At 39.6% G+C, this 20,258-nt stretch overlaps 3 protein-coding genes across 4 annotated transcripts in view; 2 read left to right on the top strand and 1 right to left on the bottom strand.

Moving 5' to 3' along the window:
* On the top strand, window positions 1-2,974 carry sapcd1 (suppressor APC domain containing 1). The gene is made up of 4 exons (XM_035678622.1): window positions 1-218; window positions 1,734-1,904; window positions 2,205-2,360; window positions 2,627-2,974. Exons 1-4 carry the CDS (start codon window positions 120-122, stop codon window positions 2,750-2,752), a joined length of 552 nt encoding a protein of 183 aa, XP_035534515.1. The 5' UTR covers window positions 1-119; the 3' UTR covers window positions 2,753-2,974.
* Window positions 2,975-7,443: 4,469 nt separating this feature from the next.
* On the bottom strand, window positions 7,444-8,453 carry LOC118340448 (achaete-scute homolog 4). Its single transcript, XM_035678415.1, has one exon. It carries the CDS (start codon window positions 8,449-8,451, stop codon window positions 7,981-7,983), a length of 471 nt encoding a protein of 156 aa, XP_035534308.1. The 5' UTR covers window positions 8,452-8,453; the 3' UTR covers window positions 7,444-7,980.
* Window positions 8,454-17,541: 9,088 nt separating this feature from the next.
* prdm4 (PR domain containing 4) overlaps window positions 17,542-20,258 on the top strand; it is a 5,986-nt gene continuing 3,269 nt past the window's right edge. The window contains exons 1-6 of one of the 2 annotated variants that reach the window (XM_035679641.1): window positions 17,542-17,598; window positions 17,932-17,994; window positions 18,229-18,344; window positions 18,522-18,710; window positions 18,829-19,599; window positions 19,865-20,014. In XM_035679641.1, the coding sequence (XP_035535534.1) occupies window positions 18,230-18,344; window positions 18,522-18,710; window positions 18,829-19,599; window positions 19,865-20,014 (1,225 nt within the window). In that variant the 5' untranslated portion in view covers window positions 17,542-17,598; window positions 17,932-17,994; window position 18,229. The other variant, XM_035679634.1, reaches the window with a different exon arrangement.

The following is a 20,258-nucleotide window of genomic DNA, read 5'->3' as shown; positions in this document are numbered from 1 at the left end:
ACTCATTCTCTCTCTCTCTCTGTAGTATTATTCTGAGTCAGCCGTAGGGGAGCTGTGGTTTGTTGTTTGTTGTCCAGCCAGCTGTATGGAGCAGTAGTAGCTGTCAGTGACTGATCTCCATGGCCTGTCGTCCCTCCGGCTCTGGCTCCTACACCGTGGTCATAATCCCCTTTAGGACCAGCCTCTACAGCCTGGACGCTCTTCGCTTCTACCTATGGGTGAGGAAGTGGGGTGGTGTGTGTGTGTGTGTGTGTGTGTGTGTGTGTGTAGGGGTTGTAGAGAGTGGGTTTTGATCCTAATCAGTTTTATCTCACTATGTCTCTGTTGTGTGTGAATGTAAATATGATTCTCCTGAGTTAGTGATTCTTATCTCACGTGTTTTGGTTTGCCAGTTCAGTATACGTAGTGTACGATACAGCCCTGTTGTGTTATGTAAGTTTAAAAGCTAAACATACATTTTCTGTTCAAAGATTAAGCTGTCACTTCCAAAATGTGATCGTGTGTGAGTTTTGATATTTTATTGATCTAGTTATAGTTTTAAATGACATTTTCTGTCATTTTTATCTCCCAAATGAAGGTCTAAAGTCTGTTTCAAAGCCTTCTCCACACTACCAGGAATAAGATTATTATAAGAAAATTATGTATTCCTCATTTATTTCATTTTATTAGCCTTAAAGTAATCAAATTTAAATATACTGGGTCTAAAATTACTGGAATCAGCCTTTAAAACACTCACTGTGTGTGAAAACAACATGTGTAAACCCACAAATTCCCATTTCCTGATGATTAGACTGATCTTGATTGGCCAAATTACAGCATGTGTATTTTTTGAGGCAACTGAATTGTTATTATTAATGCAACAGGAGTTTGCTTTTCATACTGGACATTTAACCGAAATGCTTGTAGAGCCCCTGTGCTTTCAGTCAGTTTTTCCGTCTTAGCTCTGTGTCTGAGTGTTGTTTTGGAGGCTGCAGTCATCCCAGTGACACATTCCCACATGTCAAGTCTGACCCTCACAGCTTCCTGTTAAAGGCTCGATATAACCAGTTTCCCACTTACTGTAAATCGATGATTATAAAAGGAGTTATCAAACAGTAACTGACCAAAAAGAAATAGTAATTTTCTGTAATGTTATGCAAGACACAACGCAGCTAAAACAAATTAGTTACAAACATTAGTGATACAATAGTGTCACAAGTTTCTAATGTCCTGCTGATCCATTTCATTGTTAATTGGCCTAAAAATTACAAAGTGACTGATGTCCTGACCTCATGATACCAAAGGTGGATCACTGCCACCATATATTATGATTCCCCGGTTGTTGTAGCACTGTTAGCTCTGTTTGAGTCCATTTAAAGTGCATGTAATCCATCTGAGTGTAGACAATAGAACTAAAGGCCTCCTGCTGCTCTGTAGATTGGCTCCGCTCACATAAACAAAGCCTTGGGGCCTCTGGAAGACAACAGGCAGTGCTGTGCCGATCAGGCTGCTTTACATCAGGCTGCAGGCCAGGTGTTTGGTGGTCAGCCCCATGGTATCACACACACATACAAACATAGACAGTTAAAATGTGACTGAAAATGAAAAATCGACACCCCTCTGCCACTGTCCTGTCACAAACTTGTTCCGAGATGACGTCCATGGAGGAGAATATCAGTTTAGGTTGTAAGACACAACTTAAAGTTTTAGTCCTGTATTTGAACCTGAACGAGCTGTTGTTCCTCCCATCTCAGATTAAACGCCTGAAGGAACTTGAGAAGGAGAAGGACGCTCTGTGCTCTGGTCTGGAGATCCTGGAGAAGACTCGTCTCTGGTACCTCCAACGGCTGGAGGAGAACAGAGCCAGGCAGGACCACATCGAGGCCAAAAACGGGGGCGGCTGCAGCCAGGAAGGTGCAGCAGAGGTACAAGGCAGGGCCGCGTTGACTTTACTGACCATGACTCAATGTAGGATGCATTGAACGCAAACTCGTTTGCTAGCTATGTGTGCCATTTATACATCCATGCACCCACATCTGAGCTCCTTTTCCAAGTAATTGTATAACTCAAAGGGATGTAGGTGAGACAGGTAGAGAAATACAGAGCTGTTGAAAAGACTAAATGATGAAGATTTGACAGTAGTCGTCAGCAATCATGTGCTCATGGACAGAGCAGGATAAAAGACTATTCCCTGTCACTTACACTGCCTGTCTGTATCTCTACAGGTTCAGTCTTGCCTCCTCAGGTCTCGGATCCAGCGGGTGAACGGCTCTCTGGGCTCTGTGATGAGCGAGCCCAATGTCACCAGCAGCAGCAACCGTTCTCTGCCAGAAGCAGTGGCAGACAGCGACCTCCGGTGGCACAACACAGTACTGACTCATGTAAGAGAACAGAAAATAGTTGTATGGTTTTTTTTTCAGTTTACATATTCAACTTAAAAATGCTACAAACACATTTTTTTAAAAGTTTATTTCATATCTTTTCTTTTGACATGCTTTTATTGGAATTTGTGTTTTTCTCCTTTAACACATCTTTTCAAACTGAGGATGCGTTTGTTTAAATTTTCCATTGTTCTTGCCTCGATTAGTCTCTTTATGTCTGTATAACGTGGCCATGGTAATTTTCTTTTGTTTTTTCCCTTTGGCAGGAGGTGAGTCACAAGAATCGGCGGATCTCCATGTTAGAGCTGGAAAAAGGCGCTCTCCTCGAACAGCTTGATGAACTGCAGGCCCATAGATTGCACAAACACACACACCTACAGGCAGACACATGAGCTGCACTGCAAACTTACACTTCACTGCATGTGACACAGTTGCAAACTTTTAAATTGTAAACTTGTAAATATGTATTTAAATTAATAAATTGCAGTAAACGATGCATCATTTGCTCCTGTGTGTTCAACAGAAAAACAAGTTTTGCTGAAGCATTGCATAACCTGACTGATATGTTACGTTGCTGTATTAATGAGTCAGTCACTGGCTATATTATAACCAAGCCCAGCTGTTACCATGCACTGTGAAATAACTTCTCATTAGCAACATTAACTGTTAATATTAGCTTTTCACTAAGACAATAAATCCTAATGTTGTTATGATTATGACACCAACAGCAAAACCGATTAAGAAAATGACGGGACTTTTATATGATTCATTCCTATTATGTTGTCAGCTTTACTGTTGACTGTGTGAAAGAGGTGCAGGGGTGGACAAAATAACAGTAACACCCTACAATATAACACAATATGCATGGTGGAGTACATTTACTTAAGGACAATTTTGAGGTGTACTTGTCTTGAGTATTTTAGTTATATGCTACTTTATAATTATTTTCTTTTAAATTCAAGTATATAAAATCAGATTATATCTATAGATTAAACTAACAAAAATAATATCAAGCAGGACATTAAAGTACTGCTCACATGTTGATGCATCAACAATAATGATCCAATAATACTATATATCAAGGGAATCAAGGAAATGTATCCATCATTATACAACACAAGGTCGTATAATGAAATGCCAGTTTCCAGTTCATATATAACACTAATCGGGACCATTCTGTATAATGAGTACTTGTACTTTTGATACTTCAAGTACATTTTTGTTGCCAGTGTTATAGTGTGGTATTGCCCTTATTTGGTGTAGCTTATAATTTGCCCACAAATTTGAAGTAAACAGCACTGAACAACACTTTAATCAACATGCTACAGGTTATATCAGTATTGTATGGCATCTACTGGCAATACTGAGTTCCAAAATTGACATATTTATTTTTATATTTATTATTCGAATACCAAATGTATATGTAAATGTAAATGTGCTTGTACAGCAAAATTATATTTCAGCAGCAAAGAGACTTCAACTTCAGCTGAAGTGCACCAGTAGTTTCCTGCGTCATCGTGTGTCCTGTTACTCGCAGTTGTTCCGTTTCCGTCTCTGAATGTGGGCTCTCTGTCTGGACACGTTGCAGCAACCTCTCTCGGTGGTCCCGCGCTGATCTAACTTCAACTGATAAACTTTATCTAGCTGAGTCATTGTGCGTGTTTGCAGGAATTCTCTCTCCTGCATGCAAGACTCTGTAGCCTTTCAGACAGAGGACAACATTAGCAGGTTTAATATAGAACTCAAATCTCTTGCACGTAGAAGATATCTGTTTTCCCACGCCCCTACGGATGTTCTCTTATCATATTATTGTATTTTTCTTTCCCAACCCAAAGGACTGAATATCTAATAGTCACATATTTAGTTTAAAACCAACCTCAACTCCACTTTGCCTGATTATTCTTCTTTTTCCCTTCCTCTTGTTTTCATTTTATGCTTTGTATCCTTAATCTTGTTTGCTATGCTCATCCCCATAAGGTTATTGTCTACAAGCATCTGTTTAATGGTGGCCCTGTGTTTGAAGCTTGCAGTGATCATGAGAGAAGGTAAATAGGTTTGATAGAAGACAGGATGCAGTACAAGGGCATTCTGTTTTGTCTGTTTGTTTAAGAAAACAAGGTTTTGTGCAGGTTTTTGTGGCACAAAATAAATAAAGATTACCACATGTGACATTATTTCAGAAATAAATTTAAATGATCCTGATAAAGTTATAAACTTTTCTTGTGTATTAAATCTCCTGTATTAAATCTTCTGTACAAAATCTTCTGTATTAAATCTAATTCATGCATCAGCAACAACTTCTCCAGTAAAGTAGAGCAATGCCTGCAAGGAATCTGTGCTGGGATCAGATTAGAATACGCCTGTGTGCATCAGGAAAGAAAACATCTATCGTTGGCAGAGGTTTTCCTTTAAGTAGCTTCATGTTCTCTATCTTCAGAGTGCCACTGAACCATCAAGCCCAGGGTACCAGCACTTGGCTAATTATTGGGTCTAATTCACACACCACACACACCTTTTGTTATGGGTATGTCATGCCTTTGTGGCTGTCAGTGCCATTCCTCCACAGTTCACTTAAGCTGCACTCTGCTGGTATCTCCAAAACCATTTACTTGTATACAATATCATGTTTTCTTTTTTTTCTCCCATTTGTGGTGTTGGTATTACTGAATATCAGAAATTTGTGAGCTGTTTCCGTGCAGGCGGTGGTAGCGGAGGTGGGAAGTATAAACACACAAATAGGGCACAGAGGAGGAGGTTCCCCTTGAGGGGCTGTGGGCTCCCTGATAAATACATTCCGCATGCTATTAGGAGAGAAAAAACATCCTGAGAACTCTGAGATAGGACAGTAAGAAGGTGGTCTTTGAAAAGCACTCAGGTAACTGAAAACAAAGAGAGAGACTTTCTTTAGACTGGACACTTGATCTGTTGGTTTGACGTGTTGTTTCTGAGCTTTAGGGACCAGTTCAGCCTGTATTACTGTAATAATGTTCACTTCCATTGGCCATAACTAAAACAAGACACAAGCATATCAGTTTCAGACAGAATAAGCCGCATCCAGAGAAGACATTTTGATATGCTGGGTGGGGGTCCCAGTTTGGTGTCAGATGCTGTCTAGTTTAGACTTAATACTTGATAGGCTTAAGTTCAAAGAAAAAAGTTTGGAGATGTTTGAAGAAAGGTCTGAAGATTTGGAAATAGAAAAATGTATTAATTTCTAATGCCACCTTTAGATATTTCTATTTAATGCTTTACTAATGTGCCACAATAATGTAGTGTCTTTTTTACTTTAAATATCTTCATTTGGGAGCTTTTCCAAGCAACCATTGATAAATGTGATTGTTAGCAAAGAAAAATATATTTCTGCCACCCATTAAAGTCTCTATGCCACCCTTTGCCACCTCATGACTATTTCTCTAGATCTGATCCCCTGTTGATATGCAGTGGTGGAAGAAGTACTCTCTTGTAAAAACAATACCATAGTGTAAAAATACAAAAATATTACTAATAAAAAAAACTCAACATAATACAAATAACAAAAGTAGTCATTATGCAGAATGACCCATTTCATAATAATGTATGCTATATCACTGGATTATTATCAGTGACCCATTAATGTGTAAGCAGCACTAATGTTGCAGCTGGTAAAAGTGGAGCTAATTTAAAATACTTATATAATGCTGCATATCTTAATCCTTACTAATACACTGCACTTAGTGGATTTATATTTTGCATTATTTACCTCAATCTGCAAATGAATGCTGTAAGAATGTTGTGGACTAAAAAGTATGTTGATTTTTGATACTCAGATGTTGTTGATTTTAAGCTGGCTCAGTATGTAACTGAGTTATGCAATCAGGGTACCAAAATAAAGGTAACTGTAGTCTGTTACAGTTAGAGAGAAAAAAATTACACTTGCATTTAGTAACAATGGAGATTATTTAGCGGGATTACAGATTTAAAATACACCAGTTTTTCCTTAAAAATACACTGAGCAGAGGACACATGCTGATTGAGGTGATGCAAAAGTTACATTAATTTAATACTGTGATACTTTGATTACGTTACTGACTACATTTTGAACAGGTATTCAGTAATTGTATCAGATTACATTTTTAAAGTAAAGCTCCCATCCCTGAGTATAGGTATAAAGTAGCATAAAATGGAAATGCTTAAGTAAAGTACCAGACTGTAAAAGTTAATTTGACTCAAAACATTGTTGAAACTGATTACATCAAAATCTTTAAGTAAACAAACTAACATTTTTAGGTTAAAACATTCTGGATTAAGCCACTTTCACTAATAATTTTAAGTGCCACTAACTTAGTTTTGTAAGTCAGAGAAACAGATTAATAACTTTATATATATTTATTTTGTTTTCACAGTACAGATAAAAAGTCATTCTTACTTAAAATGACTAAAGCTACTTAATCAAGAATGTTTTTGTAACTTACCAAATGTAATTAGTTTTATTTAAAAATGTTGATGTAATCAGTTTCAGAAATGTTTTGAGTTAAAAGAACTTTTTTACATTGGTTTTACATTGAATTATATCAAACGCTACTTAAGCACTATACGTGAGTGAATGTTACATTCCACCACTGTTAATAAGTCACAGCTGGGATTGATAGCGTCATTAAATGGCTGCATTACATTTAGGTGGATTTAATTAATGTTATTACCTGCAGCTATGATCTTCTATTTGTGACAATTAAACCATGCAGAGAAAAGGTCAAACATGTGGCATCACCTTGTGCTCTATTACAGTAGGTTTTCTGAAATTACAACTACAGGACAACATCATAATGTGTGTGTGTGTGTGTTTGTGTGTACATTGAAAATAAATAATTTGTGTCATAAGGCACATAAACATATAATACATGTATCAGGTCTAAGAAAATAGAACACATGCTAAAGGCGTGAGCTTCGTTTAATTTTTATTACAAAAAACTTCTGACTGCTGATCAGCCTTCCTACTGTTAGATCCCATTCTTGAGAACTATGGAAATTATTCTATTCATTCAATTAGAAATTATTAGGATTAGGTTGTCAAGTGCACAACAATTTAATAAAACATACACACACAAAAAAAAACATTTAGGAAATCTCCCAGGTGGTGAATGCACCCGAGAAGTGCTCAACTTGTCAACTGTCCCACACAGTAGTCATAACTCTTACATTTTTAGACATATTAACATCTACATCATGACCAAGACTTCTTTGTTACTCATGAATATAAGTATCACTTACACAGAAGTTAATAATATATCATGACTTTCACTGATTTAAAAAATGTTTTCTCCATTTTTAATAATTCTGTTTTTACACCCAGTAATAATAACTACCTCGTTGATAATACCATAAGGCACACAATCAATATATCATCCAAAAATATTATATGCAACAAATTAATCTGGCTTTAAACTTTCTTTTCAAATAACTTTACTACGTGTTTGTGCTTGCTCTCTACAATAAAGTGTATGCTCAATCTACAGACTGAATAAAATCAGACACTGTGTCAATTAGGCATGTTTTGCTTTTTACACTTAAACAAATGTACAGTGAGGGTGAGCGCTAGTAAACATTTCCCCCACTGTCGCTGAGGCCAGTTTTGGATTCTCCATCACTGCTGCACTGTCCTCTGCGGCAGCGGCGCACGGTTACGCGCGTCTCCAAGTGACACCTCCATCCCGGACACGTTTAAGTCCAGCAGGCTCTGCAGGTGTTTGATATAGTCGATAGCCGCACGCAGTGTCTCCACCTTGCTGAGCCGTTTGTCCTCCAGCTCCTGCGGTAGATGCTCTCTGAGCCGCGCGTAACCCTCGTTTACGCAGCGCACACGATGCCGCTCCCTTTCGTTCCTTTTCCGGATGAACGCGGGCTCGAAGGAGAAATCACACACGCCGAGGGGTCCGTGGAAGTTGAAATAGGAGAATCGTCTGTAGGGTAACCTCTGGCCGTGCACAGGGTCGAGATATGCAGCGTCAAGGTGGAAGGGAAGTCCGAGTCGAAGCGCGTCCTTGTAGTGCGCTCCACTGTTATCCACGGAGAGGCCGTGGAGAGCCAGTGGAGGGACATATGAGATGTGCTCCATTAATGCCTTTCTATGAATAAAAAATAAGTAGATCTTAGATTAAACAGCAGGGAATGTCATTAATTTGCACCATATATGACCTATAATCGATGCAGCTCACCCTGTTACAGTCTCCTCACGATCATCTCGTGTGTTGAGCAAGACTTTCCTTCTAAATCTCGCCACTTTGTGATTAAAGATCTAGACTCTGATCTTAAAAGCAGACCGTTCTTGTTCAGGACTTTGTCAGTATGTGTGACTACTTGTTTGTTGGGGTTTTGAGGTTGAAAGTATGGTGGGTGTGATCCGGGGCGGAGATGCAGCCACGACTTTCTCATCAAGATAAAAACTTGTTTACATCTTTTTTTTTCTTCCTTCCGTCGACACTGTGAAGCAGTTCTCATAATGAACAAAACCATAAGCCAAACTTCAAGGTCTTATGATAACTGACTTGATTGATTCTAATGAGTCATTTATTCATCCAAACGAAAGAAGGGCAGCTGCATGCGGTGAAAGCGGGCCTAAAGTTGTGATGCATTTCTGGTGATCAGTTCCAAACCATGGTTAAGATTAAAATAGTTTTATGATGTGACTCAGATTAAAATATATTTACTACACCTGTGCAATAAAAAACATACAGTGCCCTATGGCACTCTATTATGTTTTCTTCCACAATGGGCCTCCATATATTTCATTTTATCTATGGGGAAACCCAATATCCAAACAATTAGCTGAATGTTTGGGGTTTTGGCTGCTGTTTAGACACAGTAACATACAGGCCAAATTCTCATTGGACAGACTGGTGTTATTTTTAATAAGGAGAAAAATGCTTATTCATTAGTTATCTTTAGGGTGAGAGGGGCCTATGCAGACCTGATTTTAAGTATGCTATATTATTAGAAATGACTGATTATGTTTGAAAATAATTGTGGTTCAGTTGTAATAATTCTAGTTTAATAGATGGTAAGACCTAAGTCAGCAAGTCAAAACACCCCCATCTTCACAACTTCCACTGGTCAGCCTGGATAATGCAGGCCGGGGCTTATTTTATTCAACATTTACTCAGCTCCAAACTAATTGACACAATGTGAAATAACCATCAAAAATACATCAGACCCCAGCCTCAGGGGACAGAAGAGCTGAGTGGATAAGGTGTTTTTTTGATGGCAATGCGTGTGTGTGACATTTACCTCTGGACTCCTAGTGTCTCTAGATTGAAATGTAGTGGAAAAAAGCTCTAGCCACCAGGATTCATCGCCTAAAGAAAAGCGATTGTTCTACCACACATATGAGCAAGTCTGATTCAGTTCTTCAAACAGCATATTATATGACATTTTGTTATATTTAAATTACCTTAAGTGAGTAAAGATATTCATTCATCTTTAAAACGTGTTTAATACCTTTGTTATATATAAAATGTTCATCAGGTGTTAAACATGCTTCTGTGCATAGATGAGTTAACCTTAAAATATTTTGTTTAATTTACAATGTAGACAAATGCAGATTATACAAAATGCATGTTTATTGTTAATCGACATCTCACCATGTAGTACAGGCTTATAATTCAAAACTGGTGCAGTGAGTTTACCATTAAATCTTGTTAATGTTGTTGTTATTGTTGGTAATGAAATGTTTTATGTCCTGCTTTTTTATTGTGTTTTAAATTGTTCATTTTATTTTAAACATTTTGGGTTTGTTTGTCAATGAAGGTGTATGTAGGCTAACACATTGAGCTGCATCTTATGTATGAAGTTTTACAGAAGTCCTATCTAATGAAGTTTATTATTTTTAATATTTGGCCCTGCAAGTCAGAGTGGGCATTTTTTTGTGCAAGTGCGTGTGGAATGATACAAGACTAGGTTGAAACCTAGTATATGGCTGACCATGTGTGGTCATGAGGATATAATTGAGGACTATTCACGTCTATTCAACAGGGAAAATCCATAGGCCATGGACAGACTTTCGAGTTTAGAGAGCTGGCCCTGCTTCGCTGCGGTACAGCCAAAAAAAGAGTATTCCATTGGGTATATCAAGAAGGTAATGGACGTAATGGTTACCAGTTAACTGAATGAATTTATTATGGATGTGTCAGGTGTTGGCAGTAGAGAATACATTTAGAATGGAATCAGAGAATGGAATATTTAAATGAACTTAGGTCATAATGTACACTGACATTCTAGAACGTAAGTCACTTTTAGTAGCAGACCACAAACACATTTTTCCAGAGAGACACAACTCAAGAAAACCTGGAAAGATACATACCTCTTGATTATTTCATTGTCAAGTCTACCTTCAGTGAACACAAACGCTGTTTGGTAAGTACTCAAACATTGAGCTTTGTACCTAATATTTGACATGCAACAACAATTAAATCCAGTTAAGGCCAACTGGGATATTCTTGACTCTCAGCTAACACACATAGCTAACTTTAACTAAATATTGTCTCTAAAGCTTGTTGTTATACCACAGTATCCTTCAGCTTGAGTTCAGCATTGTAAATGTTTTAATGCAGTAACACTCGTGGCCCACTGGTGCAGTGATGGGAGAAATATTCTGACCCTTATAATAGAAGTAGTAATACCGCAGTGTGAAAATTCTACACGTAAATTAGTCAACTAAAAGTGAAAAAGTATTATCAAATGAACTTTATACAGGATTTAAAACCAACTTCTTATCAATGTGTGTGACAGGAGTCCAGCAACCACCAGACAGACTACAAGCAGAAAGCGCACAATCTCAGTCACAAAAATGGATGTTGGTGCAGAGATTGATTGCTTTATAGAGGAGCTGGAGTGCGCCCGGCTGGTCGCAATCACTGAGAGAGCAGCAAATGGTTTTGAAAACCAATTGAAGTCTTCACCTCCTCCACCTTCATATCCTCCTCCTGCCCCTGCTGAGCTAGAGTTCAACACCTACGCTCAGCCAGACTTTCAGTTTGGAGATTATAATGTGTCTCTCTCCCTGGGAGAAGATCTTCACATCATGGCCTCTCCCACCATGTACGAGCCACAGTGTGATGTCCTGCAGCCAAGTCCCCTGCATAGTCAGGCAGGTGTTTACAGCCAGGGACAGGTAAGATATGAAGTATAGATTAAGAAAAGGTATCTGTAGAGGAATACCTATATTGATACAGAAATGTGTCAATTGTGGATGCTTTATGCCAAAAGAAGGCAAGAAAAAAGGCTCATCAATGTAAAATAACTTTGGTGTCCCTTCACGTGTTGAATGTAATGAATTATACACTAGACAGTGAGGTTCTGCTGATTGATAAACTTATTAACTGTAAGTTAACCTTCCCTCTCTCTCTCCACAGTACCTGCCCAATCAGGGGCCAGTAGAGGAAGTCCCCACAGCAGCAGCCAGCAGTTACCCTGCTGCTGCGCCTACACACACAGTAAGACCCTGGTTAACCACACACACTGAACATCTTCACTGTTTGGTTGCAGCAGACAGCAGGTTTATTAGCATTGCTGTAGAAGGATGTCAATGCTGTCTTGCAGTTCCAGTTCAAAACTCCAATAGAAAAATGGCACATTTTAGAACAATTTAACTAAAAGGCAAAGCTTTACTCTCTTGAAGCTCAGTTTCTAAAACATTAAGATTAGGCTGTATATGTCAGGGTACAGTACAACTTAAAATGAGTAAATCAGTAATGCAGTTTGTCTGATAACCTGTTCTGTGTGTGTTTTGTCTCCAGTATAACAATGTCCCAATGGTGACAGTCCCCCAAGACCTCAACAAGAACCTGCACGTTGTGGGAATGCTGTAAGTAACACACACAAATGCAAAGAAAAACAACAGTAAACCCAGATATTGAGCTCCGTATCGTGTGTCGTATCGTCACACACACTCTCTTTCTTCTGTCTAATGTGTGTATCTGTCAATCTTTATCTGTGTAGGAATGGACAGTTGGTGTATGAAGTTCCAGGCGGAGGTTTCATTCCTCCTCTATATGCTGCTCCCCAACTCAACGCCTACAAATCAAAGTAAGTTTGCTCTGGATAGTGTTGGTCAAATTGTTTCTCTCTTCTGTGACTTGCACATGATCTCTTACCAGCTGACAGATCAAAAATAAGGCTCATAACTGAATCACAATCATCTTGTATTTAATTTCTAGTAGCTGTTTGATCTCAGGTGTCTGTTTTTTGTCTGCCTATTTGAAAATACTTCCTTCCTCGCAGTTTCATACATCGGTAACATGAGCTCTTACTCTGTTTTTGTCCCTTAGGAAGAAAAAGTGTCAAGGGCAGCAAATGGACGACCAGCCTTATGTGAAGAAGCCGCCAAATGCCTTCATGCTCTTCATGAAGGAGCAGAGAGAGAAGGTGGAGGCCGAAATAGTCAGCAAAGGGAGTGCGGCCATAAATGCAGTCCTGGGACAGAGGGTATGTGCATTGGATCTGTATGTTTGAGATACTCTGTGTCACAAACTTAGATCAAAGTTTGTTAAAAAAAAACAGTTTTCTACATTTTAGATTGTTCAAGGTGATTTTCACATCTTTACAGTGATTGATGGTTTTCCTTTATTGTCTCATGACCAGAAAACAAACCAAACCTTTAAAGGATTTTGTCACATTTTATGACCCAAATTGGAGTTTGCTTAAGTGAATTGAAAACTGTGGGTTGCCGCTAACTGACAGTGTTGTCATCTGTCCACAGTGGAAGTCACTATCAGTGGGGGAGCAGGCCCAATACTACGAGCAGGCCCAACAAGCAAGGCTGCTCCACACCCAGCGACACCCTGACTGGTGCAACAGTGACAACTATGTAAGTACACCCTGCTCACACACAACTCATACATGTTGACATCACTACACCAGAGCTGATGATACAGTCACTGCGAAGAGTTTTTATCAGCTGATATCGGATGGAAAGTGTAATGTGTTTTGTTTTTGTGTAGGGCAAAAAGAGGAAGAGGAACAGGCGGAAGAGCCAGGTTCCCACCGGGGCAGAAGGTAGGATAACATTTCTAATTTCACAGTGTGTGAGAAGACATGTGACCACACTGCAACATATTTGACTAGATCAAAGTTAGTTCAACATTTTGCAGTGCTATTGAACATTTACGTTGCTGCGGAGGAGAAATATAAATGGCACAAAACAACTTCCCCACAAAGTTTACAATAACACGAGGTACAAGGGTTGCCTGTGTCCTCGAACTAAAAAACTTAATTGTGTATTTTTACAAAAGAAGACAAAAGTTGTGACTTTTTCCAATTAAATGTCATTTGATTAATAATTCATATTAAAATGTTGTTCAATGCAGGCTTGAGGCTAAAGTTTTAAAAGACTGATGTTATTTTTGATTGTTTGTGTCGCAGCGCCTGCATCGAAACCTGTAGACGAAACTCAGCAGGCCAAGAGGCTGTGTGCAACGCCAGTGCACACAGCAGTGACTGAGGCTCCTCGCATCCAGACAGCTGTGATGGAGCCACGTCACGAGCGGACTGTCCAGGTGCACCTGCTGAACACGATAGTGACTGTGCCTGTGTGTGGTGTGTGTCACCTTCCACAGATGTACAACATCAGCCCTGCCGCCTGCCTGGATACTCCAAGAGCACAGCAAGAGAAACACTCCACCCAGTTTGTGGACATCACGGGACAGTTGCTACCCAATAATGGAGCAACTTGAGTCCTCGTCCCTACAATGCACAGCTTCAACTGCCACCCTCTCCACACATATCTGCACTATAATATTTATATATCATACTTAAAAACCAGTGAGGGCTGGCCCCTTGATGATGTCAAGTAACATTTTAAAATGACTAAAAATATAAAAGATTAAAACAAAAAAAATAAGAAAACTATTAAAACACTAATAAAAAATATAAGAAAACTAATAAAAAATACAAGATTGATAATTAAAACAACTATATAAAAGCACTTTTCAAGTCCACAGGACCATTCTAGCATGGAAGAGATGCAGGCTGGTAATTAAGAGCTTTATAGATAAACAAATACAAATGGCTATCGCAGCTCTCAGCCAGAGACGTTTTAGAAAAAGGATGCAGTGGTGAGTGCAATTGCTGGTAATAAACCTGAGGGCAGAATGATGAACAGCATCCAAAGTTATCCATAAGAGACAGAAAAACAGCTCCAACAATCCTTTTCTGACAAAACGTATTTATATATTTTAAAAATGTTTTATTGTGGTTTGATGACAAGATTGGATTTCTGGTATTTGAACATGAGTCTATATTTCCTCTATCTGCACTACCAATTTAACTCATTGTTTTTATATCCTTTGTGTCTATTGATCTGTGTGTGAAACTGCTGCACAATTAATACTTTTACCTTTGGTCAAATATATTTTGATGCTAATACTTTTGTTTTGAGAACATGACTTCTACTTGTAACAGAGTATTTCTACATTGTGGTATTGCTACTAAGTTATTACTGCTATTGATGTGGCTGTGTATGTCTGTCTCTCTGTCTGTTTGTCTCTCTATTTTTGTTGTTCAGTAATCTCCTTCTTTATATTAGGGTACATATTATTAGAGTAAAAAATATATATATATTTATTTAAAGATGAACTGTCTTATTAACTTTTCACTCACTTCTACACTGCTGAAAAAGAGCTAAATCTGCTATGCTCTGTCTATTTTAAGACTATATCTACAATGGAAATGAATTTAGAGATAACACAATGCATAGGAAGCACAGGAGTACAGATGATACTGACATCATATAGCAGCGTCTGCTCTATTTCCAGTAAAAGCTCAAACGAAGCAGTAGTAATCTTTATTCCAAACAGCCTCATTGGAAGGGGGGAGCAATAACAGCCAGATGTTCATGCCTACCTTAACATCTGTCTGCAAAAATAATCACTAAGTCTTCCTAATTGCATTTTATTTTCACACTTTCACACTGAAAAAGGGATTGATGCTCTACTAACCACTTCAGCAACCCACTGTTAAGCTGTAATCTACATCTCCATCTAAAATAGAAATATAATATAAAATAAAAAATGCAAAATATTAAAACCCCAGATATCAAAAATACTCCCAGGTGGGGCACATGATCCCACAGGTTGAATGATGTGTCATTAGTTGCTACCTAGGTGAATTTAATTTGCAGTCAACCACACCCAAACAATTAACATCACAGTTAGTTTGATTTGAAATCTATTTATTTGCTTTTTAACTTTATATTGTTTGATGTCAGGTTACCTAAGCAATTTTCTGTTATATTAATAATTTCATTCTTTCTCTTTGAGTTAACGTGGTTGTTGGGGGCGGTTCCTTTCTGGTGGAGCAAAAGTCGTAGCTAAAGGGTGAAGACTCAAATCCTGATCCAAACCACTTGCTGTTACATCATGGGGGAAATTAGTTTAGGTTTAGTTAGTTTTGCTTTGTGTTTAGTTGTAATTGTCATCCATTTTGTTTGTTCAGTTAATACTTTGTTGTTCTGAGTATAGTTATATTATAGGCCTAGTTATCAAATTCTTGGTTTGTATTGTTTTTGTATTTTTTGGGGTAAATAAATACCCAGTTTTTCAACTAAAACTCCTGTTTCCTTGTTGCCTTACTGCTCGGTCCCTTGCAACCAAACAATGGTCCCACAAGACAAGTCAGCAGGAAAGATGACTAAAGGGATGAGACAGAAGAGATTTAGATTATATTTATACTATATTTCTGTTGCATCAAATTATGCATTTTTCAAAAAAAAAAAATTCCTTTTGTCTTTAGTTTGCCTTTTCTGTCCTGTAATGAATTGTTTCACTTGCAGTCTCCTAAACTCTTATGATTAGTGCAGAGCCTTTTACATACAAAACAAATGTAATATTCTAATTGTCAGCATATAAAGACACACAGGCAATACACAAATGTAGTGTAAGCTAGGTTTTATACGTCCTATATAATAACGTTTATTTTTATTATTATTATTTGGAGTTTTTATTGTGTTTTAAATTGTTTGTTAATGTGTTTTAAACATTTTGGGTTTTGTTGTCAATGAATGTATATAGACTATAGCACTGAGCTTATAAGAGCACTTGTAAATGATTTAAAACCAGCTTCAATGTGTGTGACAAGAGGGACATTCAGAGACATTCCTCTGGACGAGTTCTGCTACAACAAACTGTAAGGAGACGACACGCATCAGCAAGAAATCATCTCCGTCACCAAAATGGATCTCTGCAGAGACTGATCGTGTTATAGAGGAGAGGAACGAGCTGGTCTCTACTCTTGTAACAGCAATCAATGAGATATTGGACAACACACCCATCTAGTATTTCATTTCTAACAGCTGTTGTTTAATTCAGGTGTTCAGGTTATCTGTCTACCAAAAATGTGTACATTCTACGCATGTCTTGTATTATCAGCATGTTTGTAGTCCAAAAAAAACAGAATTTTATTTTAGTATTCTTTCTGTTCATTAAGCTGTTTGCAACAAAACTCAATTAATATGGTTACCTTTGAAAACGTAACCAAAAACATGACACTCTCAAAGGAAGCTGCAAGGTTCAGCAGTGCCACCTAGGGGTTGTTTTATTTTTTAGATAATTGGGCCTAACTCGTTTCAATCAGGTTGAACCAAAGGGAAACTCCAATTTTGACAGAACAGAAATAAGACATTGTATAATGTCTTGAAGTCTGACAATATAACCCCTGATGGAAGCTTTGGTGTGGAGTCTTCAATGAATCAATAATGATGTCAATAATATGCCGGTGAGGACAGTTTGCTGACAAAGAATGGGGAGAAAGACCAAAAATCCCAGCCAGTGAATCAGTTTACAACGTGTTTGCTCGGATTTGAGAAGTGTAAATCCATTTGATAAAAAAAAATAGCAGAAGGGAGTGAACAAAACTCAACATGGAAATGATAAATTACTGAGCTTTCTTCCACTACTAAAGTCATTTGCCATTTGAGTTCAGAGGCAGTTGCATCACATTGTTTTACCATTCACATAATGGGATTTTGGTATTTAAATGATTTGATAATATCGGTGATGAATAATGAAAAATGAGCAATTTACTGAAACATTACTATTTGGAGCACATTTATAAAGTTAGCTTGAATATGTATCTCAAAAGATTTTGAAAGAGAGTTGAGGAGCGAAAAACTGACCTGTGATCAGCCAACATGCCTCCAGTATTACAGCGCAAGAGCGCATGCGCACCAGGGTCAGTACGCTGTCATGGCCCCGTTCAGGGAGGCATTGTGTTGGTATGTTGTTGTTTTTAAGGCATCTTCCCTTTCAGATAATCCTTGTTCTTGCACCGAAGCAATACGGAGGTGACACTTTACATTTGTGCTTTGACGCTGACTGAAGCACCGTATTATTCTCTGTCTGAACGACGAATACAGGGGAGAGGTTAGCAAGGCTAATATTAGCATTGTGACTGAACTGCTTGCTGTTTAGCTTACTAGTTGCAAACAAGTCGTTTTAAATGACACGTTCGTGTTTGGTTTAGCTGTTTGAATGAGAGTTGTATTGGAACTGTGAAAGGCGGGCCGATGCCTTAAGTTGTCGTTCATACAAGCTCTTTTATTTCACAGGGAGAAACACACAAACCCTCCAGCAGCACCCCGTTACTGATGGACCTCAGCTGATGTGTTCAGGTACACCGCCTGTGTTTATATATGTACTTTATATGCACTCAATGACATACAGCCTAGTCGAGTATTTATATGTGTTTTATATGTAAAATGCTCTCTACTGATCACAAGATACCTGAGCCTAAATCCCATGTCTTAATATTGCTAACTGTGTTTCAAACAGCAGCAAAAAGCCAAAAACAATCCGCTAATTGTTTGGATGTTGGCCTCGGTTTAACTCTGATGTTGTTTCTCCAGGATGAATGACATGAACCTGAGTCCTGTGGGCATGGATCAGCTCAGTGTGCCCTCAGTGAGTGCCAGCCACCTGGGTCTGCCCACCTCCCCCACACATAACCCCATTCCCACCCCAGGTATGAAGGACACTACCACCCAGGCCGGTTTTCTCAAGCTCTCAAACACACTAGATCGACTGTTAAAAGACCATCACGTGCTCAGTGTGTTAGGATTTCTTCGAGCTCCTTCCCTTCCCTCCTTGCTGAACTGGATCTCAGTTTATGTTCCGCTCTTCTCTCTTTATTGTGGTTCAGGTATGCCAGTGGCCATCCCCAGCCTGGGTCCTTCACTGGGCTCCCTTCCCTCTGCCCTCTCACTGATGCTCCCCATGGGTCCACTGAGTGACAGGGGAGTGATGTGCGGCCTGCCTGAGAGGAACTACTCCTTGCCGCCACCTCCATACCCCCACCTGGAGAGCAGCTACTTCCGACACATATTGCCAGGTGGGTTGATGTTTGTATATGAGCTATATGAATCATCTGTTGCTCTCGAACAGAAATTATAAATCAATCACACATTCAATTTGGAATTCAGTTCCCTTCTTCTTCTTCCTTGCCGTAGGTATCCTGTCTTATCTGGCAGACCGTCCACCACCTCAATACATTCATCCCAGCAGCCTTAACATGGACGGGACTCTGTCTGTGGCCAGCAACAATCCCTCAGGTCTGGACCACTACAGTGGCCCTGGAGGCCCCCTGGAGCAGGGCCTGGTGCCCATGGACTCTAGACAGGTCAGCGGCCAGGGAGACCTCCACCAGACTGGGGGTCACGAGCTGGACTCTACAGGGTTGGCAATGGAGTCACGTGTCAGCAGCCCCATGTCCCCTGACCGGATGGGAGAGGAGCTGGCCACCATGGATGGAGTCGGGGTGGTGGCGGTGTCCGACACACAGCAGCAGCTCGGAGGCGGGCGGCAGCCTCAGCCGCACGAGGGCCTGACCGGGGTGGACTCATCCGGTGGGGTGATGCCCCTCCACGGGCCCCCTGTGCTCGAACTACCGGTGGTGATGGAGTCTGATCACATGGGGGGCCGGGTGGGGAACGCTGGGGGAGGAGGAGCAGGAGGACTCGGTGAGCAGCTCCACTCAAACGGGGAGCTGAACTCAGGCGTTGTCAGCGTGGTGCTCACCGGCTCCATGGCCAGCCAGGGCCAACTGGAGCCGGTGTCACTCCATGGACACTCTGGGATGGGGCTGGAGGCAGTAAACGTGTCCCCCATCACTGCAGAGGTGTCACTGGGGCCTGAAAACAACCTGGTGCTGGTCAACTCTACCCTGCAGCTAGAGGATTCTACCTCCAACAAGGAGAACATGGTCACTGCCTACACCATCTGTGAGTGTGTTTTTGTAATATATTCTTCAGATGTTAAAAAATATATCAATGGGTTGAAGGTCATGTTTCTAGATCTAAAAAAAGTATAGGAAATGATTTTCATTGGGAGATTATATTATTCAGCAAAAATATGTTGCTTGTAGAATTGTAGAAGAGCAGTCATAGAACTGAAGTGAAATAGACATGGTGTACGAAAGCAAGTATTTTGTACACATTATGTATATTATGTACTAAGCTTTACTTGTGTGCTGTTATTGTCTTCCAGGGTGCACACTGTGTGAGCGCTCATATACCTCAGACTGTCCCGAGCATGGCCCAGTCACCTTCATCCCTGACGCGCCCATCCAAAGCCGGGCTCGCCTCTCTCTTCCGCGTCCACTGTGTCTGCGCATCTCAGTGGCTGACGAACCGCTTGGTGAGAGAATAACCACCTTAAACAGGGGTTTCTGTGGCTGCTGGAAAAGGGCAAACTGTCGTACTGTTCTGTGGTCAGATATGATGTCTCTGTGTGGAAGAGAGAACTTGTATGGCATATTATATATTAGCCGTATTACTTGGATTTTATGTAGAACCAGAAGAAGGGATCTCTTTATGCACGAACAAGATTATTATTTGTCACTTTCTGAGATCCATAAAGATGCCATATGTTGTTTTTGTTT

Source organism: Morone saxatilis, unplaced genomic scaffold (assembly GCF_004916995.1).
Source record: "Morone saxatilis isolate NCDOM2014 unplaced genomic scaffold, NCSU_SB_2.0 Contig10, whole genome shotgun sequence".
Classification (NCBI taxonomy): Eukaryota; Metazoa; Chordata; class Actinopteri; family Moronidae; genus Morone; species Morone saxatilis.
Note: the sequence above shows the minus strand (reverse complement) of the source record. Positions and strands in the feature narration are given on the sequence as shown.

Bases quoted from the DNA above. Each gene is read 5' to 3' on its own strand.
- sapcd1 (XM_035678622.1), top strand. From the start codon at position 120: ATGGCCTGTCGTCCCTCCGGCTCTGGCTCCTACACCGTGGTCATAATC. The intron at 219-1,733 runs GTGAGGAAGTGG...CTCCCATCTCAG, and splicing joins CTCTTCGCTTCTACCTATGG to ATTAAACGCCTGAAGGAACT. The intron at 2,361-2,626 runs GTAAGAGAACAG...TCCCTTTGGCAG, and splicing joins ACAACACAGTACTGACTCAT to GAGGTGAGTCACAAGAATCG.
- LOC118340448 (XM_035678415.1), bottom strand. From the start codon at position 8,451: ATGGAGCACATCTCATATGTCCCTCCACTGGCTCTCCACGGCCTCTCC.